General features: G+C 52.6%; 3 protein-coding genes across 3 annotated transcripts in view; 2 read left to right on the forward strand and 1 right to left on the reverse strand.

Annotated features, from left to right (window-relative positions):
* The window catches only part of LOC135287569 (zinc finger protein 271-like), a 351,290-nt gene that overhangs the window by 36,318 nt on the left and 291,828 nt on the right, over nt 1-23,144 (forward strand). The gene's annotated exons all lie outside the window — the stretch shown is intronic.
* LOC135287639 (olfactory receptor 14J1-like) lies at nt 5,967-7,131 on the forward strand. The gene has a single exon (XM_064400911.1). The coding sequence runs from the start codon at nt 5,967-5,969 to the stop codon at nt 6,897-6,899; it is 933 nt and encodes a 310-aa protein (XP_064256981.1). The 3' UTR covers nt 6,900-7,131.
* Nucleotides 8,797-18,436, reverse strand: LOC135287525 (serine/threonine-protein kinase pim-1-like). The gene is made up of 10 exons (XM_064400818.1): nt 18,194-18,436; nt 18,021-18,122; nt 17,858-17,908; nt 17,287-17,653; nt 16,493-16,669; nt 16,105-16,258; nt 15,705-15,870; nt 15,217-15,376; nt 14,943-15,056; nt 8,797-14,522 (listed from the first exon to the last, which is right to left on the reverse strand). Exons 1-6 carry the CDS (start codon nt 18,434-18,436, stop codon nt 16,152-16,154), a joined length of 1,047 nt encoding a protein of 348 aa, XP_064256888.1. The 3' UTR covers nt 8,797-14,522; nt 14,943-15,056; nt 15,217-15,376; nt 15,705-15,870; nt 16,105-16,151.

The raw sequence follows: 23,144 nt of genomic DNA on the forward strand, positions 1-23,144 counted from the left end.
CCTGTTATAAATGAGGGCTTGAGAGCACTGAAAAAATCCCCAGCAAGGGATCAGCAAAAGCCAGATTTAATATTAAGTGACAGCACCACAAAGTTCCTTGGCAAGAGTCACTCCTGACTGGACACTTCAGGCACACCAGGGAAATAAAGCAACAACAAAACCAAATCAAATCCAGACAATCAAACCAGAAATAAACCAAGAACTGACCCTGTGTGTGTGTGTGTGTGTGTGTGTGTGTGTGTGTGTGTGTGTGTGTCAACAGGACAGTGAGGGCAAGGATAAAAGGAATACGGCCTAAAAGCTGAACAGGACTAAACATAGCTTAAGCTTAACAGGACTTAACTTATACCTTAACTTTAACTGCTACCTTAAACTTCACAATTTAGTAAAAGTACAGCACTTAAGAGTATTTAACCTAACTTATGACCTATGACTTATCAATTTAAAAGAGGAATAACACTTAACAATATTCAACTTAGGTTATAACTTATATTAAACATAACAACTTAGCAAAAGAACCACCCTTAGTAGCATTTAACTACACTTAGACCTCATGATTTAACCTCACTTCCAGGCCTGACTGACTCAGCTATCCAAGGCACTCCAACCCCTCCAAGAGCAGCATTTCTGCCACATTTCCCCAGCACAGGCACTGCTGTGTGCACACAGACACAAAGAGTCAGTGCAAGGCACCTGTGAGAAATTCCCCTGAGGGCAGGAAATGCTCCCTGTGGATGCTTTGGCATCTCCCCAGCGGGTGAAGGGTTGAGCCTGGAGGAGTGGGGGGATCGGCCCAGGCTCCCTCGCTGTGCAGGATCCCCGAGTGCAGCAAACGGGAGAGTTCCCGGCTGGGAGAGGCCCCACTCAGAGGGAGTCGCTGGCCCAGGAGAGCTCCAAGGGGCTCCTTTTGCAGCGCTGTTTGTAGGGCCCCAGGAGAGGGGCTGCAGTCCCAGCAATGGTTCATCCTGGCCGCACTTGGCATCAACAGCTTTCTTTGGCACTGTGAGAACAGGGATGTTGTGCCTCTGAGGGAACAAAAGCAGTTCCCAGGGCTGCTCCTCCAGCAACCAGGAGCTGTTTGGGCAGCAGCAGTGCCTGGAGCAGACAGTGTTTGTGCTGAGCTGCAGAGGAGCTGAGCCCAGGGGCTGTTGGCCAAGGCCGAGGCCCAGGGTGTAGCCATGATATTTTAGTGAAAAATCCTTTGCTAGGATTTTTCCTGTCCTGAGGAGCTGAGAGCCTCAGGAAAGAAATGTAAACAATAACTATCTGCTGCTGTGGAATGCCACAGATGCATCTTTCATTGGTCCATGTGGATTGTTTTCAATTAGTGACCAATCACAGCCACCTGTGCCAAGGCTGTGAGCAGTCACAGGATTTTGTTATTGATTCCTGTTCTATTCTTGTCTTGGTAGCCTTCTGATCTTTTTCTCTCTGTTCTTTTAGTATAGTTGTAATGTGGTATTTTAATATAATATATAACATAATAAATCAGCCTTCTAATGAAAATGGAATCAAGCCTCGTGTCCTCACACAAGGGGTTTCAGTATAAACAAGAGTCCTGGCCAGGCTTTGGGAGAAACCAAACAGGAGAATGAAACCAGATGTTCTCACACTAGCAGTGATGTCAGCTTGTTTGTTTAACAGTGTAAAAGTTGTGTCCTTTCACAGCAGGCTTGGAGCCCGGTTGCCTGCAAAGGTGGAGGCACCTGCAGGAATTCCCAGTGTCTGGGAGTGGCTCTGCAGTCCTTGTCTGCCTCAGCTGATGTGTGGATCTGGGTGATGGTAAAGTCTGAGGGTAACTGGTGATGGACCTTTCTTTAATCACTGCAGGCAATCTTTGGTAATAATGACTGGATGGATTGCTGAGCTTCTTTTGTAATTCTTTGCTAACGATTATGTGCTTTGCTGAGCTTAACATTTTGTAATTCTTTGCAGCTGTGCATTATATAAATTACAGGATTTCTTAAGTTGGTGTCTGTGTCTTTGGTACTGACCCTGCCCACTGGTGAAACAGAGCCCCCTCTTGCCTAAGAATTACCTGGCAAGGCAAAAACCCTCACTCCAACATTCCCCCCTTCCTCCTTGTTCCCCGCACTTCATACACTGAGCATGATTCCTGTGGTCTGGGGTATCCCCGGGGTCAGTTGGGTCACCTGTCCTGGCTGTGTCCCCTGCCAAGCTCCCCCACAGCCCCAGCCCCTGCCCAGCGTGGCTGGAGGAGGGGCAGGACAGGCCTTGGCTCTGTTGCAGCTCAGCAAGAACAAAACCATCTCTGCGTGCTCAGCCCTGTGCTCAGCACCCGGCCCAGCAGTGTCTCAGTGCCAGTGTCTGTGCCCTCAGTCCCTGACAGGGCTTTCCATGGCAGCTGCCAGGACAGGTGACCCAGGTGTCACCCCCAGTGAGAGCTGCCATGGAAACAGTGCCAGCACTGCCCCTTTCTGTCTGGCTGAGCTGGCCTTTGGCCCTGGCAGTGCCCTTTGCTGCTGGTTCCTGGTGCCTGAGCGGCCAGCGCGGCACAGGGCAGGTGGCCATGGCACAAGCCCCCAGCAAGGGATCCCCTCTGGCTCTGGGCAGTGACAGCAGCCCTGAGCAATGGGCTGGCGCGCTGGGGTCGGTGCAGTGTCCATCCAACAGTGTCTTGTAATGGCCCAGTGCAGACTGGGATGATGATCCACCCTCCAAGCTGGCCCACGGCAGCTCTGCAGTGCCCTTCCCCACAGCCTGTCTGCACAGAAGCACTTGCTGGGTGCTCTGCATTTCCCTTCCCTCACTCTTGGGTCTCTCCCACACCTCCCAACTCAGAGCTTTCAGCTGCAAGGAGTTCAAAGCTGGTCTGTCCGTTGGAGTTGGTCTAATTCTGCCCTGAGCAAACTCTGGATTTGTGTTTATTGCAGAACTTTCTGTGTGTCTAAAATATTCCTTGCAGGGTTCTGCCTCAGGGAAGGGGAACCTCCTTGGTGGCAGCTTGGGCTTGGCACACACTTGAGGAGGATGTCTGTTTTCAATGGGGAAACTCAGGAGTTTTAGATTGGTTCAAAATACAAAAGAAGATAACCCCTCTTTGGCTGTGTACAGCCAGTTCTCTGAGCAAAGCAGGTCCCAGGTGAGTGAGGAGAGACAAAATGGGCATGGGGAATGTGGAGCAAGGTTATCCACACTGGGTCAGAGCTCAAGGCACAGCTTCTCTGAGCAGGCCAGAGCTCCTTAGGAGAGTCCCTGCTGGACCAATATCAGTGACTGAATGCTGCAATCACCTCTTGTGTAATAAGAACAGCAATAAAAGACACCTTTTAAAACAGGAATACATACTTCCTAGAAGCTCTTTGAAATATGTCTCCATAACTGAAAAAGGAAACCCTCCTAATGAACTGCAGTAGAGTGGAGGTAAATCAAGGCAGAGCCATGGTTTGTCAGGACTTGCTTGATGCTAATAAGCCCCAGGGTGCATTTAGAGCTGAGCCCTGGAACCTCAGGACCTGAGAGGAGATTGTACAAACCTGTCCAGGAGTCCAAGTCAGAAGAAAACCCCAAAGTGTGTCGAGGCATGAATGGGTCCCACTGAGGTCCATCCCAGCACAGGCGCCTCATGGACTCCTTGGAGGAGAGAATTGGGAGCCAGGATGGCACAAAAACTTCTCAAAGACTCAGTGTGAAAAGGAAAATCCAAAGTACTTTAAAAACCTTGAATACCTCATAGTATTAATAAGCCCCACTGAGTGTCAGTACAAGGCTCTCAAGGGACTCGTTAAAGCAGATAACTGGGGCCATGATTGCATAAACCTCTCCCAGAGTCTGTATCAAAAGGGAAACACTGAGTACCTTAAAATAACTGAAGTACCTTGAAGTATTAATGAGCCCCAATGAGTGTTCCTACTGACAAAGCCTCTCCAGGGACTAATTACAGCAGATAATTGGAGCCCATGATTGCACAGACTTCTCAGAGACTCCAAGGCAAAAGCAAAACCCAAAGTCCTTTGAAAAACCTGCAGTCCCTGGGAGCATTCAGGAGCCCCCAGGGCCATTGCTGAGCAAGGCTCCCCAGGGACTCCTTGCAGCAGATCCTTGAGGCCACGGGGATGTGGGCTAGGGGGGGATGCTGAGGGCAGGACAAGGGGCTGACAGTGCCCAGCCTGGCTGGGGCTGTGCCAGGAGGCCCCAGGGCCTCAGGACAAGGTGTCTCCTCCCAGCCCTTGCTGGCACAGACCCTGCTGCTGTGCCCCAGGCCACCAAGACTTGGCTTCTCTTTGTCCCCACCTGTCATCACTGCCTCCAGTTCTCTGCTCTGCCTGGGGCCTGGGGACACTTTCTCAGTCGTGTCCCTCAGTGGGACCCATTAAAAGTCCAAGAAACCTTGGAGTTGGATTCTGCCTTGGAGTTCTGGAGAGGTTTCTTCAGCTGCCTCTCAGGGACCGATGTTCAGGGCCTGAGCACAAAGCCGCAGAGGGTCATTAAAGTCCTGCTGCTGTGTCTGTGCTGCTGAGCTGGGCTGGGCTCCTGGCACTGAGGCAGCTCCTGGTAAGCAAGAAGAGCTTCAAAAGCACATTTCTCTTGATGAGCAGCTCTTGTGGCAGCCCAGCAGGGCTGGGGCACTGCCTGCAGCCAGCCCGGGCCCAGCCCAGAGGCATAGAGAGCTTCAATCAGTCAGGGCTGGGAAGGTGCTGAGAAGTGCCTGGGGCAGAATCACTGCCAGCCCTTGGCACAGGAACCTCTGGCTGCAGGACAATGCAGCTGCAGCTCCTGGAGCCATCTCCTAAAGCTGGAACATCCCAATGTCTGCAGACTCTGTGAGTACAACTCTGAGTATTTCTGCTGCAGGGGAGGTGAAATGCTCATGAAGCTCTGACATGCTGAGGGTTTCTGATAAGTCATAAAATATTTTCAAGTCAAGGATTTTGATAAAAAAGCAGAAATTTCCTAAGACTTTGTATTCAGTTTGCTACTACTGGAGAATGGCATAGAGGGAGAATGAACAATAAAGGATGATTATGAATTATTAATTATGAATTTTGACAAGTGCCTGAGACATCTGAACTGTTACTTTTAGTGATCAATAAGTTCACAGTAGATCCCTAATGTGCTTTAAGACACTCTGCCATGGACAGCAGCAACATCACCTTTGCTGGACCCGTCAGGCTCAGTCTGAGCTGTCCTTTCTCCAAGCTGCAAACAGAACCTGCCCCCAGCCAGTGCTCTCCAAACAGGCAGAGTTCTGTCAGGCCAAGGAGAGTGCACAGAGATTTGGGGTCTGTGAGTGCTGGCAGGGAGTGATTAGGCACAGGGAAACACCTGCAGGAGGAAAATCTCCAGGAAGCAGAGAGATCAGGCATAGAGAGGAAACAAAACCCAGCAATGCTGTGGCAGGGAGAGTTTAGAGATGTCCAGAGGATCCCCTGCAGTGCAGCCCCTCCCTCTGAACAAGCCCCCTCCCTCCTGTCCCCCAGCCAAGCCTCTGTGAGTTATAAGATTGATGGGGAAAGGCAGAGGTGTTCTGACACTGAAAATGCTGTCAGGTTGGTGAAATGAGTAAAGTGAGACCTTGGCTACAAATGTGGAGCTGGGCTGTGGTGGATCCATCTGCTCTCAGCAGTACCTGGTGATGTTTAGGGAAAACTTGGGAGTGTGAACATCCTCCACCTGAGAAAGTTTTAAAGCCCAGAGCAACTCCAAAGAGAATGAAGTGCCAGACCATCTCCCCTCACTCTCTACTCATAACTTTGCATCACAAAACTTTCTCTGTCCTCCCAGAAGGCTGTAGAAATGCTGAGGGTTTTTGATATCCAGGAATACCAGGACAGATATGGGAGAGCTTAAAGAGAAAACTCCAGGACTCATGAACAAAAAAGGGTGTCTGTGTGTGTTACAGGGAAGGGTGTATGGGAAATAGCATTGATTTTGGTTACAGACATCTCCTCTAACTCTTCATTATCCTTTCTCCATGAACAGGTCCCCATGTGCAGCCCCAGCAAATGTCCAACAGCAGCTCCATCAGCCACTTCCTCCTGCTGGCATTGGCAGACACGCGGCAGCTGCAGCTCCTGCACTTCTGCCTCTTGCTGGGCATCTCCCTGGCTGCCCTCCTGGGCAACGGCCTCATCATCAGCGCCGTAGCCTGCGGCCACCACCTGCACACGCCCATGTTCTTCTTCCTGCTCAACCTGGCCCTCAGCGACCTGGGCTCCATCTGCACCACTGTCCCCAAAGCCATGCACAATTCCCTCTGGGACACCAGGAACATCTCCTACACAGGATGTGCTGCTCAGCTCTTTTTCTTTCTGTTCTTCATCTCCGCAGAACTTTCCCTCCTGACCATCATGTGCTACGACCGCTACGTGTCCATCTGCAAACCCCTGCACTACAGAACCCTCCTGGGCAGCAGAGCTTGTGCCCACATGGCAGCAGCTGCCTGGGCCAGTGCCTTTCTCTATTCACTGCTGCACTCGGCCAATACATTTTCCCTGCCCCTCTGCCAGGGCAATGCCCTGGGCCAGTTGTTCTGTGAAATCCCACAGATACTCAAGCTCTCCTGTTTCAAATCCTACCTCAGGGAACTTGGAGTAATTGCATTTTCCAGCTCTTTAGCACTTGGTTGGTTTGTGTTCATTGTTTTCTCCTATGTGCAGATCTTCAGGGCTGTGCTGAGGATCCCCTCTGAGCAGGGATGGCACAAAGCCTTTTCCACCTGCCTCCCTCACCTGGTTGTGGTCTCCCTGTTCCTCAGCACTGGTAAATTTTCCCACCTGAAGCCCCCCTCCATCTCCTGCCCATCCCTGGATCTGGCCCTGTCAGTTCTGTACTCAGTGGTGCCTCCAGTCCTAAACCCCCTCATCTACAGCCTGAGGAACCAGGAGCTCAAGAGTGCCCTGAGGAAAGTAATGACTCTATCTTTTCAGAGACAATAAACTCTCTTTTTTCTCCTCCAGAACCTTCAATCTCCTGGCTGTTTTTTTCCTATTTGTCTGTTTTTTCCTTGAGACATTTTTTATTATTTTTCTAGTGTTGTAATGTTTTTAATAAAATACTGTAGTACTACTCTTAGCATTTTCCATGAACATCTACTTTTCTTTTGTAAAACAAAGATTTTTAGGAGACTTGTTCCCTGTGCATTTGAATAAAAATAAGTGGCTGTCCTGACCTGTGTGTTCAAGGCATTTTCTCAGCCCTTCTCTGGCTCTGCAGGGGCAGTGCCTGTGAGCAGAGGTGGAGGGAAGGGGCTCCCAGCACAGCAGCACGGCCAGGGACAATGGCCCTGCCTCTTTCCACATCTGCTCCTCCCAGCTCCACACTCCCCTTCCCAGCCCTGCTGTGGGTGCCAGGCCGGAGTGCTCTGGCAGCTTGGTCACTGTCCTACTGCGTGTCCGTGCTGTGCCCTCAGGCAGGGACAGGCCATGGGCACTGCTGGGACACAGCTGGGCTCCAGCACAGCAGCTCCACCAGCAAAGGGCATCTCCTGAGCGCAGGGCAGGAAGGCTTTGCTCCCCTCCAGAGTCACTCTCAGGACTCTCAAGAGGCTCCTCGTGTTCCTTGTTCTCCCAGGGCTCTGTGGGATGAGATCAGGGTCTCACTGGGGCCTTCAGGGGACTCAGGTCTGGCTCAGGTTTTGCTTGTTGGTGGCCAGTGCCCATCAGAGGCTGAATGGTCTGTGCTGAACCTTCCTGGGGCTCTGCAGCTTGTGGCAGGGCTGATGGCAGGGGAAGGTTTGTCTGGAGGGCCCTGGGAGCTGCCAGGAGAACACAGGGGACCTGCAGGGACAGGGTGTGCCAGGGAGCAGCAGGGAGTGGAGCTCACTGGGCACAGGCCTGGCCAGGCTGGGCTCACCCCGAGATCAAGGACTGAATGTCTGCTGTGAGCCAGGAGAGCTCTGCAGCCCAGGGACACAGCAGGCCCAGGGAAAGGAGTCTGGGCACTGCCTGCTCTGAGCCTCAGGGAACTCCCCCAGGAGGATCCAGGGCAGCCCCAAGCCCCTCTGGCAGCCCTGGCACAAGGCAGGCACCTCTGAGCCCCCTGCATGGCCCCGCAGAGCCTGTGTGGGAGGGGGTGAGTGCAGGGAGCACCATCAGCTGCCTCTGTGTGCCAGGCTGAGCAGCAGAGCCCAGCAGAGGCAGCCCAGGGCCCCGGGCAGCACAGCCCCCGTGCTCTGCAGAGCAGCAGCCCCAGCTCGGGGCTCTGGGCAGCAGGGCAGGGGCTGCAGCAATGGCTGCTCGGGCCAGCACAGACGTGTTCCCCTGGGAAAGGCTCTGGGGGCAGCTGGCACAGGCCAGGAGCAGAGCAGGAGCCCGTGGGTGTGCACAGGAGCCCTGGCAAGAGGCTGCCCTGTCCCTGGGCCAGCAGGAGCTGCCTGAGGAGCCCCGGGGCCAACTCTGCTGCTGGGCTGGGCAGCGGGGCTGGCCCTGGGGCTGCAGGAGCTGCCCAAGCTGAGCATCTGCTGAGCATTCCAGACCCAGAGTGGCTGTCCCTGACCTCCAGTGCCTGCAGTTCCTGCTGCAGGGCCAGACCTGACTCTGCTGCTCTGCTGGGCTGGGGCAGGGGCAGGGAAAGGCTGAACTGGGCAGTGCCAGGAAGAGGAAAACAATGGACCCTTGTCGCCATGAGTCCCCCCGCAGTGTCAGAATACACTCCGTGGTTCCATGAGGCCCCAGTGTCACAATGGCCCCTTGGTTCCATAAAGCCCCACAGGGTCACCATGGTCCCCAGGTCACACGAGGCCCTGCAGTGTCACAAGGGCCCCTTGGTTCTGTGGAGCCCACAGGGTCAGTTTTGCCAGTGGGTAGGGTCAGCACCAAAGACACAGACACCAACTGAAGGAATTGTGTCATTTATATAAGGTAAATCTGCAAAAATTACAAATGTAAAGCACATAATTATTTGAAAATAATTACAATAGGAGCAGCTCAGAAATGCACCCAATCATCAGCACCAAAGATAAAAGATTGCCTGCAGTGATTAAGAAAGATCCAGCACCACTTACGCTCAGCCTTTACCATCCCCCAGATCCACACAGCAGCAGGGGGAAGCTGTCCCAGCCAAGGGCTGCAGAGCCACTCCTGGACACTGGGAATTCCTGCAGGTGCCTCCAGCCACAGCTGAGGCTCCAACCTCGCTGTGAGAGGGCCCAGCTCTGACAGTGCTGAATGAACAAACTGACAGCACTTCTAGTGTGGGAACATCTGGTTCATCTGGTTTCATCCTCCTCTTGGGTTCCTCCCAAAGCCTGGCCAGGGCCAGATGGGGCCTTGTCTGATTTTTAAATACAGAAAGGTAAATCCACATTTCACCAATGAACAGATAGAGATAATATTGCTAATAAAGATTCATTAATGAGCAGATACAAAGATAAGCTTTGGTTGGAAGTTTCATCTAGAGCTCAGCTTTGCCTCAGGGCCTGTTGTTCAGGCCACATACAGGACCTGGTGTTGAGGCCTCCGGACATCAATCAGTGCTTTGACTTACAGATGATGAACTGCAACCTTCATAACAATTCTTTGGATAACAGAGTTTAGATTTAGCTATTAGGCATAAAGACATCAGCTCTTGTTCTTCAATTAAGTGTTGTTCAAGTTCATTACTCAGAGCTATAATTTGCCTTCCATTTAAAACATCCCTAATTAGTTGCTATTCTCCATTATTTTATCAAATGTCCCTTTTTTCTTGAGACTGTGTCTCTTTTTAGACAAGACTCAGTACTCCGTTTCCAGCACAAAGTGCCACAACAACTCTAAAATGAAATCATAACACACCAAGTGCTCATATTGCAATGACGCGACACTGCCAAAAATTAATTTCACAGTAGCCTCCAATTTGGCAGCCATGAAGCCAATGCCACCAAGAAAAATTTTCTTCTTTCTGCCACTCTTCTACTGCCTTTTCTGTCAAGCTGATTCCTGACTGTTGGCCTTCAAACCCATCACTGAGAGCAGTGCAACATTCCTGTCCCATGAGAGCCCAGGTTCCTCGCTGGCCAGCAAGCAGATAATCCCAGTCTGTGTGTTTCTGTAGAGCCCCATTTGTGTTTGTTGGAGCTCCTGGGATGTGAGATTGGACATTTTAACAGCAGCATTTGCTATTTCTTCTAATAATTGATTTAGCTCATTACTGTAAAATCTGCAGAATGGGGTAGTACACATGGGACACAGGTTGAACCAGAATCTTTTGGTTTTCTGAGACCAAATGCACCCCTTGGGTGGAAAATGTTCTCTTGGCCCCAACTCTTCCTTGTGATTGTTGCTGAAGGACCCTCAAGGGAGGCATCAGCATTGCCTGGAAACAGGACCCAAACCATCCTTTAGGAAGCTATTTATGGGCAGTCTCCACACAGCCAGCAGCTTCCATTCTCAGTACCAAAGGTCTGATTTCCTGTTTCCCACTGTGGGCTGCTGATGGATGCAGGGCTCTTCCCTGGGCCCTCCAAGGGAGCCCCATTCCTCCCAACATTGGTTGAGAGCATATCCAGGAATTAATTACATTGAGTATTTTGGATACTTTGATCTTAGCATTCTCAAGAATTTAATGACTAATCCTTGGTGAAACTCTAAAGGTGTTTGTGGCAAACAAAGATTCTGGCTGACTATCAAGATACAACTTGCAGACATCAGCAGTACTTCAGTGACACGGTTATTCATTCTTTTTCCTCGGTCTCATTTGGGTTAGGAACAATAATTCGGTCGTCCATGGAGGTGGCACCGTGTTAATTTCAGAATAATGCCCCCAAGGTCCTTTGCTGTTCAGCTTTAGCACGGTGTCTGTGGCTAACAAGGCTTGGTGGGGCCTTTTCCCCTTGGGCTGGAAGGGGGCCGGGTCCCAGTCCCTGAGGGCACCCAGGCTCCTAGATGGAATTTGTGTGCAAGTCCCTCAGTGTCACAGCAGCCTCCACATGGAGCCCCGTGGATCAGAGCATTTTCCAAAGGGGCCATTGGGGCAAACAGGGAGATTTGGTCTGGCAGGATGTGTAAAACAGTATCCTGTAATACCTACTTGTTCTCACACAGAATACTTGGCTGCAGGGACATATTCCCATTGTTCCTGGCCAGGTTTCAGGATTCAATGTTGTCTTTCCTAGGAGCTGTTCCTTCAGCTGCCTCAGGAGGGCCTTTTGGCCTCCGGGCCCACACTCTGGCTCCATTGTTAGGACTGCTGCATCCAAACCCTTTATCTCCACAAATGGTAATGACTGGAGGTGGATCTCCTTTTTTCACAATCGTGCTTAAAATTGCAATATCAATAATCGTGCTACCCTGTCATGGGGTTGAATAACCCAATCTTATTGACAATTGTTTAACAGAATTACTGTAATTTCTCCTTTATATTCAGCATCAATTCCTCCTTTCCTCCTGCCATGACATGAACATTTTGCAAGGCCAAGCTCCAAATGAGCAGTTACCAAACCAAGGTGTCCTGGAGGAATCAGAATTCCTGTCTCACTATAGATAGCTTTCATTTGCTTTGGATTTATCCTAATTAATGGCAATGCATGAAGGTCCAGCCCTGCAGCCTCTGGGCTGGCCCTGCCAGGGGCCATCACACCCACAACAATTTCCCAGGCAGTGCAAGCCTCACCGTTCATGGTTGTAGTTGCAAATTGGGTGCAGCTGTGCACAGGCAGGGGGTTTCCATTTCCCCAGTGGGCCATTGTTAAGGGTATGGAGCACATCTGGGAGATGGGTTCTCCATGGGGACAGGTTCCCATCTCCTCATTTTTTCAACTGCTCTTTTAACAACCCCTTCACCTGTTCAACAAATCCTGCAGCTTGAGGATAGTCTGTTACATGAAAAACCCAGCAGTCTTAATCACGGTATTTTCCACAGTAACAGACAAAGCACTCTGAATCACAGCATCAGCAAACCCTGTAAAAATAGCCAATTTCATCCCCTCCTCCTTTTTTCATTGTATACAATCTCACAAAGTTTACCTCTGACATTAGGGTCCTGGCCAATCCTTTTCTGTAGAGTATTTAGAGTTACATCCCTGAGCAGCCAAAGCTACCAAATTAGTATTGTCAGCACTATTTCACATTATTACAATTTTATACGTAGATATAAATATCGATATAGAAATATAGATATAGCTAGATAGGTATAGACATACATATAAAATATATATCAATATATATCAATATATATTAAGCCCTGATTATACTATAAATATGTACATAGTTATTTATGATATTAATATTTCACTTGCACAAATGCATCGGAGCTCAAGATTAAAACCTTCTTCTGTTGCTCCATGTGGGAGCATTCCAACAAGAATTGTTCCTTCTGAAGGTGCTGTTTTCAATGTACTGTTAACAAATTCATCTTTGTCTGCCCAAACCCACAAGTTCTTTTCCTTTTCCATATGCAATTTTTGGATACATTTTAAGACATCCAGGGGTTCAGCTTCTTTTAACCAACTGCCCCACTGCTCACACAGTGCTGCGACCTCAGCCCACTCCAGAGCCAGCCAACTCCAGGGAAGGGCTTCCCATCTGGGAATTTCTGATGCCACTGATTCCTCACATTTACATTTAACAAGTGACATTTTGCTGTGATCTGGCCAGACTCTGCCAGTTTTGTTTTACCAGTGGGCAGGGTCAGCACCAAAGACACAGACTCCAACTGAAGGAATCAGTGTCATTTACTGCAGCTCAAAGCAGCAAAGAATCACAAAAGGAGCAGCTCAGCAATGCACCCAATCATCAGCACCAAAGATTGCAGCAGTGATTAAGAAAGATCCAGCACCAGTGTCCCTCAGACTTCACCATCCCCCAGATCCACACAGCAGCAGGGGGAAGCTGTCATAGCCAAGGACTGCAGAGCCACTCCTGGACACTGGGAATTCCTGCAGGTGCCTCCAGCCACAGCTGAGGCTCCAACCTCGCTGTGAGAGGGCCCAGCTCTGACAGTTCTGAATGAACAAACTGACAGCACTTCTAGTGTGGGAACATCTGCTTTCATCCTCCTCTTGGGTTCCTCCCAAAGCCTGGCCAGGGCTCAAGGAGGAACCAAAGGAGCTGACTTTGATCCTTCATCCCTAAACAAGGCCAGATGTCAGATTTCATGGCCTTGTCTGGCTTGCCAATACAAAAAGATCAATACGTGTGTCACTAAGGAGTGGCTACATCTATCACAGTGCTAATGGCCATGCATATTTCATCAGTGAGCAGATACAAAGATAACCTTTGGTTGGAAGGTTCATCCAGAAGTCACCTTTGGCTCAGGGCCTGCTGTTCAGGCCTTGGCACTTCAGGGACGTGGTTTAGTGCTGGGCTTGGCACTGCTGGGTGACCGGCTGGACTTGATGAGCTCAGAGGTCTTTTCCAACAGAAAGGATGCTGTGATTCCATTAGTATATCTGCTGCATTCAGCTAGGTCTATTTGAGCAGCATTACTTTGCTCCAAAAGTTCCCTCTTGCTCAGCTCCTGTGGCCTATGGTGGCAGTTCCTTCAGCTCCTGGTGCTAAGCTGCTCATGTTGAATGAGACGACTCGGAGAGATGAATACAGTCCAGTTTCTTCTGGGACACAGAGAGGAGAGGGTGTGGAAACAGGAGCATTGTTTGCTGTGGCCTCCTCTCTGCACTTCATGCTGTTCAGTGCTTTAAACCAGCCAAGAGCTTTCTCCAAGAGTGCAATGGAGCAGCTGTTCCTGCTCCCAGGTCTGGCTCTCTCCAGTCTCTGACCTTGCCTGGCTTTGTCCCTCTTGCTGTGCCCTCTGCTCCCCCAGGGCTCAGTGGCTGCTGCCCAGGACTGTAAGACTGGCACAGATCCAGTGGTCGAGACCCTCCTTTCTCTGCCCTTGGAGCTGCCTGGACACAGCAGCCCTTTCCATCTGGAAGCTCCCCATGGACAGGGAGTTCCCAGCTGCATTCCTTGCACAACCTCCAGGAGCCCAGGGCTGCCATCTCAAGTCCCTGCTGGCACTGGGGGCTCCCAGGTGCCTCAGGCTGCTGTGACACCACTGCACACGGGAGGGAAGAGTGGCAAGGGCTGTGCTGAATGTCAGCTCCATGTGCTGCTGCTGCTGTGGGGTCATTTGTCCAGCCCTGGCCCAGAGTCAGGGATCAGATCCAGGCCCTGCTGCTGCTCCCTTGGGATCAGCCCCAGTTTGGGTGTTGCTGTCAGGGTCAGCAGGAGTGGTGGCTGGAGCAGCAGGTGCTGACAGTGCCCCAAGCCCTGGGGCTGCAGGGGTCCCTGGGCTGGGCTGAGAGGGAGCTGCCCCTTGTTCTCCCTCTGCCTCATGCAGAGCTGGGCCGGGCACAAGTGGGGCAGCACAGCCACCAGGGAGCCTGCGAGTCTCTTCCAGCCCTGGCTGCTCAGAGTTTGGGCCTTGGAGCCTCAGGTGGGCAAAGGCAGCTGCTCTTGGTCCCTCTGGGTGTGCCCGTGTTCAGCAGTGCTGCTCCATCAGTCTGTGCCCAGCAGTGGGGAAAAGCCTCAGCCCTGCATGGCCAGGAGCTGCCGGGCTCTGCCTGAGCAGCTCAGCCAGCAGGAAGGGAGCTGCTCCGCATGGGAACCAGGAGCAAAGGACACTCTTTTTTTACAGCATGTTTTCTGTTATAAGGAAAAAAAAAAATTGGTAAAATTATAAAGATAAAAACAAAACCCAAGTGTGCAGTGAAAAATCTTTTGTGACTTTGTATTAAGAGGCAAATGATCTTTTGAAGAAGAAAACTCAGTTATTTTTTTCATACATTACTTTGTGAATGTGCTGATGGCATGGATCCATCTTACTGACCTCAGCAGCCTTTTTAAAAAGTTTTTGGGCTTTGTTTCCAACATTGTTATTTTAAATTGTGGTTGAAGCAATGGGAAATTGCTTTGTGCCCTTCCAGCTCCAAGCAGCACTGGGAATATAACCTCTGTCAAACCCCAAACCCTTCAGAAGATGCCCTTCCTTCTCACCCTGTGAATGAGCTGCACATTCCCTTTGAAACTGTCAGGGGTTTCTTAAAGACACAAAGTCCCACTTACAGATTTTTCCTCTGGTTTGGGAGTGCAGAAAGGCAATTCTCCATCCATCAGCTCCAGACTGCACTGCCTCAGGGACACGGCCCACTCGCCAGCTTTGGCCCACTTGTGGCACCTCTAGAGGAAGAAAAAGCCAAAAAGGAAAGAAGAGTGTGACAGATGAAACATCCTTTGGAGATCCAGGCATTCAGCTGGGACTGTGGAGAGTTTGCGTTCTTGCCAATTGGATGTGTGTCCCCAGCTGCAATCTCTGGGCCTGCAGGAGAGTCTCACTCACCTGCCAAAGCAGAAAGCTCAGGCGCTGTGCTCGGAACGGGCTTGTCTGATGCAAAGCTGTCAGAGCAATGTGAGGGCAGAGCCAGCCCAGCTGTGCCCAGGGCTGAGCCCAGCAGAGCCCTGGCAGAGCCCAGAGCAGCCTCAGCACCCGCAGAGCCCGGCTGCAAGGAGAGAAACCAGAAACTGCCCGTCAGCTGAAGGTTCCTGTCCCCTTGTCCCAGCTGCCCGTGGTGCTCAGGCCGTGCTGGCTGTGCCCAGAGCTGCCCATCAATGCTGTCTTTGGGAGCAGGGCAGGAGGGCAGGACATGTGCCCAGCCTGCAGCCAGCCACGGCACATGTAGCCCTCAGCAGCTGCCCAGAGCCAGAAAGCAGCTGGGGAGCTGAATGAAGAATTCGTTGCATCCCCCCCAGCAAAGGGGGAACCTTTGGTGCCCAGCCAGGCTGTGCCATGCCCAGATCTGGGAGCATCCCCCTGGCTGTGGAACTCACCTGCAAATTGGGTGTGGAGTGTGTCTTCAGAGAAGGTGCCAGAATCCAAGTCCATCTTCTTCAGCTGGCCAGGCCAAGGAAGAGACTGTCGTCCTTGAGGTTGTCCTTGCTGTCTCCAGCAGCAGCCCCACCTGGTACAGCTTCTCCAGGAGCTCCTTCTCCTTCCCTGGGAACAGACCAGGCTGTCAGGGCTCTGCCCAGGGCCCCAGCCATCCATGAACCAGCCAAACAAACCGGGGGGATGGTGGCCACCAGTGCTTGCCACACCAGATCTCCAGCTCAGCTCCCGCCCAAGAGCTGCTTGTTCCCTTCTGCTGACCCCTGCTCAGAGCTACAGGCAGGACAAAACCAGTCTGGTTTGCTTTGCCACTGAGTGCCAAGAGATGTGTGGAGCTGGTACCTGCCAGGCCCCTGGATCCAACTGTGCACATGGATCTCTCCCATCTTCTAGGGCCGAGGAGCACCCTGCACCCAAGGATGGCAGAAAAGCTCTTCTAATGATGGCCTGTCCGAGGGCTGCATGGACAAACACCTCTTAATGACATCTTGGCACTCTGGGGAGACAAACCAGAAATCACCATGCAGTTGGAGAAGTTGCCCCCCTGTTCCTGTGCCCAGGCCATACTGGATGTGCCCAGAGCTGGGCCTAAACTTCCCCATGGATTCTCTGTTTGGAGGAGAGCAGGACATGTGCCACCTCCTCAGCAGCTGCCAGAGCAGGATGCCCATCAGCCCGCTGCTGTCTCCCAGCATTGGTATTCCCCCTGTGCCCAGAGATGAGGATCCACCTTGAGAGAGCCGTGCTGGGAACAAGATGCGCCCCCAGATGATCTCCTGGCCCCTCCTGAACGGGTGCTTCCCCACGACCAGCTGGTACAGCAGGAGGCCCAGGGACCAGATCGTTGCTGCCTCGCCATGGTAGCTTTGGTGCTGGGTCCACTCTGGAGGGCTGTAGGCCAGGGTTCCTGTGGAACACAGACAGAGCTCTTCAGGGGGATGCTGCTGCTCCCAGAGCCTGGCCCCAGCATCCCCGGGCATGTGGGGGCTGCTCCAGCAGCACACGGGGTGACCGCTGCCTTCTCACCATCACCTGGGACTTGTGTACAAACTCGGGGCTGGAAAAGAAGCCACTGGTGCTGGAAGAGGGCAGCAGAAACCCTGGGAAAGCCCAACCATGACACACAAAGGAAAAACCCACCCACTGGTGGAGAAAACCCACCCTCCTCTCTGCCTGCATGGGCCCCCAAAAAATGTTAATAAGCCAAGGCAAACAAGGTGAGTGGAGCAGTCCAAGCCCCTCCTCCCCTGTACACCAAACCATCCAGGGCATGAGTTCAGACCCCCCTCTCCACTACCCCCATGGGGGTTTTTGTCGGGCTGGCTGCACCAGCTCCAGCCCCAGCCCAGGCCACAGTGGGTACTGAAGGCTGTCAGCAGGGCTGGGAGCTGGCCCCCCTCACACCCCAACCAAATCAACTTGGCTCCAGCATTAATCCCATCCCAGCTGCAGTAGGGGGAAGCCCCGGTGCTACACCCAGGCTGGGCCATGAGATGCCCAGGAGCATCCCCTGCGAGGGCTCACCTGCAAACTGGGTGTAGGCTGTGTCTTGGAGGAAGGCGCCACAGCCAAAGTCAATCAGTTTCAGCTGCCCACTGGCCAGGTCGAGCAGGATGTTCTCGGGCTTGATGTCCCTGTGCAGGACCCCGCAGCTGGTGCAGTGCTGCACGGCCTCCAGCACCTGGCGGAACAGCCCCCGCGCCTCCTCCTCCGGCAGGAACCTCCGCTCCACCAGGAAATCCGAGAGCTCCTGGCACCGCTCTGGACGCTCCATCACCAGCAAGAAGCTGTCGGGGAGCTCAAGCCACTCCAGCAGCTGAATGACACCAGCACACCCACAGGACACCTTGGCCAGCAGCACGATCTCCAGGGGCGCGCTGGTGCCGTCGGGCTGCGGGAGGAGCGCGATGCCGTCAGTGGAGCTGAGGCCGTGCCAGGGCTCTGGGACTCCTCAGCCAGCCCGGGATGCTCTGCATGCCCTGCTCAGCCCACGCCCGCTCTCCCCACAGGGCTCCCGGCAGCTTCCACCATGCCGGGCCCCGGCTCCTCGCCGCCCGGCACGGCCCGGCTTCTGCCGCTGGCCCCGCTCACTCACCAGCTCGCCCCAGTGCCGGATGCGATCCCGCGGCACGCGTTTGATGGCCACCTGCGAGCAAGGGGAGCAGCGGGCTGAGCTCAACGCCCTTCCCACTGCGCTCCGACATTCTCGTCCTTGTCTCCCTCTTCCCTCTCCGCCCGCCGCCGGCCCCGCCGCTCACCGGGGCGCCGTCCGAGAGCCGCGTCGCCGAGCAGACGCTGCCGAATCCGCCGCGCCCCAGCAGGGAACCCAGGCGGTAGCGCTCCTGCAGGGCCTCCTGCGCCTTCCCTGCGGGCGGGACGCGGCTGTCAGCGCTCGGCCCGGGGCCAGCAACGGCCCCCGAGCGCCCCTCACCCGCCCCGGGCCGGGCATCCCCACCCGCCCCGGCGGCTGCGCTGCCGAGCGGCGGAGCTCGGGCCGGGGAAGCCGCAGCGGAGGCGGCGGGAGCGGCTGCGCCGCCTGTGTCCTCCGCGGGCCCCGGGAGGAGCCGGGACCGGGGCCGGGGCCGGGGCCGGGACTGGACCCTGCGTCGGGGCTGGGACCGGGCTCGGGCCAGGCGGAGCCAAAAGCCGGCGATGCCGCCCCAGCCCCAGGCATTGACGCCCGCCCAGCAGCGCCAGCGCCAGCACGGCCAGAGCCGGGCTGAGGCCAGGCGGCGGCGGGACGGCCAGGGGCGGGCACGGGGCAGCCCCGCCCGGGGCCGGGGGCGGGCCGGGGGCATGGCCCGGCCCGGCACGGGGAGAGGGAGGCGGGGAGAGGAGAGGAGAGGGACGCCGGGAAATCGACGCGGAGGGAAGGGTGCTCGTCAGCGGGAAAGGGCGAGAAAGAGAGAAAAAGAGAAAGATAAAGAGTGTTTTAGATTCTCTGCTTGCGCTGCTTTTGCTGCCGCCGCTGCTGCTGCCGCCGCTGCAACTGAAGCCCCGGGGCCGTTTGTCCGCGTGTCCGTTCCCCGCTCGAGCCCCACGAGCCCCACGGGCGAGCCCCGCGCGCCCCGGGACAGCCCCTTAGTCTGTCCAAACACGGGAACTTGGCAGTGTCGAGCCCAGCTGCAGAGCCCTGACTCCTGCACGCTGGCAGAGGAATCCCCTCAATCGCTGCTGTGCATTGTCCTTGCTGCGGGTCAAGCACTGTCGGGGCACATTCCCTTGGTGTAGGATTCCTGCCTGACCCAAGCACTGCACTTACATCTGCAGTGTTGCTTTCCAGTAAAAACAGGGGAAGGAAAACTGTTGTGTGTCTCATGGTATTTTAGAGTGTCTAAAACATGATAAGTCACCGATCTTAAGAGGTGAGGTGCATTTGGAATGAATGGGATAGAGAAGTAGTGCAACATGGGAAAGGGCAGACTAGAAATAAATGGAGGAAAACTTCTTGGAATGTTTCTCTCACTTTCATTTCACTTCTGGAAAGCTGTTTCAGTTTTCCAGGAATCTTCTCCTGTCTGCTCTTCTCAAGAACCTTTCATGGAGAACAAGGTCAAGCTTGTGTCCCAAGATTTGCCACCAGCTGCAGCTTCTCTTGGCTTTCCACACTGCACTGTGTGTGCAGCATGACTTTTGCAGCAAAGCAGGACAAATGTTTGGAGAACTTTACACATCCTTTGTTTTTGCTGGTGGGCTGTAGAATTGTGCTACTGGTGAAGTTTTCATTTTAACGGATTGTGCTGGTTTAGGGCAAATTTTGGGAGGAAACCTCCAAAAGGGTCCGTCTAGAAAGCAAGTTCAAGCAGCCCCTCCCCCTACTAGTTCAGGAAAAGACTTCCCTGTTAGAGAGCATTTTGGGCAGACACTGTGGCCTATGTGCACAGCCCTGCAGGCAAAACAATGGACATTCTGTGGATTTAGAAGCATGCTTGCAAACACTCTGTGTACGTGCCTGATAGCAGAAGCACACTGCCCTTGAGCAGCCAGCATGAGAAAGTTTGCCAACTGCATCCAAGAGAAAAGGATGTGAAATGTTATAAATGAGAAGCTTGACGAGGCCAATATTCAATCAATCTATTAATTAATATGGTAAAGTATGAGCAATACAGCGCTGGGTACAGTGGGGAAAATTTTCCCTCCAACTGCACGCCGATAGTTGGGGCTTACAGATATTTATAGGGGTACTCATAAGCTTTCTCAGCAGTTTCTGTTCCCAATTTTTATGTCACAATTCTATACACTATTGTGATTTAGTTTTTCTCAGGATGTATCCCAGAAAAGAGTATCCCCGTATGGTGGGGTCCAGCTTCCGAAAGAAGAAAGAAGTCTCCCAGCTGGTGAGGTCCAGATTCCAGATGTGGGTCCACCTTTTAATTGCAAGGACTGTAAATCTCATAACAGTGATGTCCAGCTTCCCTTTGTTGAAACTATCAGTCCTTGATAGAGTTGATGTTCATCTTCCTTTCTCAAGCTGCTTTTCACTGTTTTGTTAAGGTGTTGAGATAAGCATGTTTCCTTTTGATATATTCTAAAGCTACAGTTCCAAAGATCCTTACTACAAGCAATATTCTAAAATGATACTTCAAAAGGTTATTATTGCAAAACTCATTTTAGCTAGAAGCAGAAAGTTCCTGTCAAGCAGCAACATCCTTAAAGCTTTAATTCGAATGCTCCTAAATCAACTGAAGAGTTATAAAGGTTAATTGCGAACAAAGGATAGGTTCAAAGGCCTTCTTCCATGCTTTACTTCCTCAGTTATTTATTAGAATTGTCTTTGTAACTGTCCCATGATCAGTTTCCACACATATCCCAATCACAGGTACACAGGTTGCCTGTATGTACCTGACACAAAACATAGCTTTGTATTTCACAACATAAAAACTAGGTAAGAAAAAACAATGTTATTATTATAAATAGAAATGAATATAATAAATATATACGTAGTTAAATAATAACACCAAAAAATTGATACAGAATAAAATAAAATAATAAATTACAGCAACATTTTTGCATGCTTTAGGATGTCAGTCCCAGGTGGGCCATGTCAGACATGGTGAGGCTGGGGTGAGCAGCAGGCTGTACAAACAGGGTCAGCCCAAAAGGGGCTTGTTCTTCTCCGTGCCCAGACCTCCTAAGGAGACATTCAGCATCAAGATCACTTCGGGAATGCTTCTATCACCTCTTTTCTGAACTGAAAAATAGAAAACCACCCATATGATTAAATCCAAACATCATGTGTTTGGTGCACATTGACATCTTCCTCCTTAACAGAACTCCAAACTGACTCCAATCACTGCACAAGCCCTGGAGACCAGAAGACAATTGAAGGGAGACAAAGAGCTCCTGAGGGCTTTCTGTGTTTTAATCAGCCCCACAGTGGATTTGGGGCTGGGTCCAGGAGCCTCAGGCACTGAGGGAAGGATGAAGAAGCTGTTCAAGGAGTCAGTAGCAAAACTCCAAGTGCCTTGGAGCATGGCTGGGCCCCAGTGAGGGCAGGGAGAGCCAAAGGCTCCCCAGCGACTGCTGTGAGTAGATCCTTGAGGCCAGGAGTGCAGGGAGCCCAAGGCTCTGGGCAGGGAACTGCAATGCTGAGCAAGGCCTGGGCGGGCTGGGGGAAGCAGAAAGGCCAAGCCCTGAGCCCAGCCTGGGCCAGCAGGGCCTGTCCCTCACGGGTGGCTCGGGGCTCTCTGTGGGGCAGGGGGATGTCAGGGGCAGCAAGGACAAATGCCATAAAGCTGCAGCCCCTGCCAGCCTGGCCAGGGAGGCCGAGGGAGAGCCAAAGTGCAGCCCCTGCCAGGAAAGTTCCTGCTGTGGGGCCTCCAGAGGCGCTGCCCGAGCCCAGGGCACAAAGGCCTGGGTGCCTGTGGCCCTGCCAGCCCTGCCCAGCCCTCGGCCATCTGTCCTGCAGGCTGTGCCCCCTGTGCGTGCTGCTCCTGTGCCCTGGCCGGCTGCACTCGCCCATCTCGCTGTGCCCCAGCATTTCTCAGCCAGCGTTTCTGTGCCCTCCCTGGGCTCCCTGCACCCAGCGCTGCCGGCTCCTGGCACACAGAGCCGGCCATGGCCCAGCCTCACGCTGCCACACCTCGAGTACCACAATTCTACCCTGGCAGGGACTTTGCTTTCTCCTAGGCTCCAGGCTGAACCTTCCAAGCTGCACTTTGGGGAGCTGTGCTGCAATCCCCACTCCCAAGGAAAGCTCTGTCTGCTGCTGGTCACAAACAGAGAAGGGCTGGTGGGAGAAGTGCTGGTCAGAGGTTGTCTGGAGCAAAGTGACCATAAAACAATCAAGTTTTCAATATTCTGTGAAAGAAGGAGGGGTATCAACAAAAATTCTACACTGGACATACAGAGATCAGACTTGAGCCTATTCAGGATGCAGATCTGGGATATTCTGAATCAGGTACTGAATTTTAAAGGGAAGAAGCCCTTTAAAGCAAAGTTGTTCAGAAAAGAATGGACATATGTCACGAACAAAACCTTGAAGGCACAGGAACAGGCTGTCCCTATGTGACAAAAAATGAGCCAGCAAGGACAATAATTGGCCTGGCTGGGCATGGGCTTTAACAAGAACTCAGGGGATAAAAGAGGACACATCACCTTTGGACAGAGGAGCAGGAAACTCAGGAATTGTTTAAGGATGTCGTTAGGTCATGGGAAAGAAAATTACAGAGGTGAAAGCTGAAGTGGGGCTTAACCTGGTTGCTTCTGTGAAGGATTATAAAAATGTTTTTATGAATACATGATTTGCAAAAGGTGGGGACAAGGACAATCTGCATCATTATTGGATGCAGGGGGAGATATGGTTACTAAAGATGAGGAAAGACTGAGGTACTGAACACCTTCTTTGCCTCTGTTTTGAACCATAAGACAGGTTGTCTTCAGGACCAATGTCCTACTGAGCTGGTGAATAGGCACAGGGAGCAGAACAGCCCCCTGGAAACCAGGAGGAAGCAGTTGCTGACCTGCTGAGCCACTCAGATGCTCAAAGGTGTGTGGGATAGGATAGGACCCATCCTAGGGGAATGAGGGAGCTGGTGGATGAGCTCCCCAAGCTGCTCTCCATCATTTACCATCAGTCCTGGGTCAGCAGGGAGGATCCAGAGGACTGGAGGTGTCAGTGTGAGCCCATCCCCAAGAAGGGCTGGAAGGAGGATCTGGGGAACTCCAGGCCTGTCAGCCTGACCTGGGTGCCTGGCAAGGTTATGGAACAGATCACCCTGAGAGCCATCACAGGGCACCCACAGGATGGCTGAGGGATCAGAGCCAGCCAGTGTGGATTTCAATATCTGCATTGATGATCTGGATGAGGGGAATGAGTCCAGCATCAGCAAATTTGCAGATGACACCAAGCTCAGTGTGAGTGTGGATGTGCTGGACGGTAG

The sequence above is a fragment of the Passer domesticus genome, chromosome 30, assembly GCF_036417665.1.
Source record: "Passer domesticus isolate bPasDom1 chromosome 30, bPasDom1.hap1, whole genome shotgun sequence".
Classification (NCBI taxonomy): Eukaryota; Metazoa; Chordata; class Aves; order Passeriformes; family Passeridae; genus Passer; species Passer domesticus.

Coding starts and splice junctions, on each gene's coding strand:
- LOC135287639 (XM_064400911.1), top strand. CDS start 5,967: ATGTCCAACAGCAGCTCCATCAGCCACTTCCTCCTGCTGGCATTGGCA.
- LOC135287525 (XM_064400818.1), bottom strand. CDS start 18,436: ATGCCTGGGGCTGGGGCGGCATCGCCGGCTTTTGGCTCCGCCTGGCCC. Junction 18,123..18,193: donor GGATGCCCGGCCCGGGGCGG/GTGAGGGGCGCT, acceptor CCCGCAGGGAAG/GCGCAGGAGGCCCTGCAGGA. Junction 16,259..16,492: donor CCCAGCACGGCTCTCTCAAG/GTGGATCCTCAT, acceptor TTGTCTCCCCAG/AGTGCCAAGATGTCATTAAG.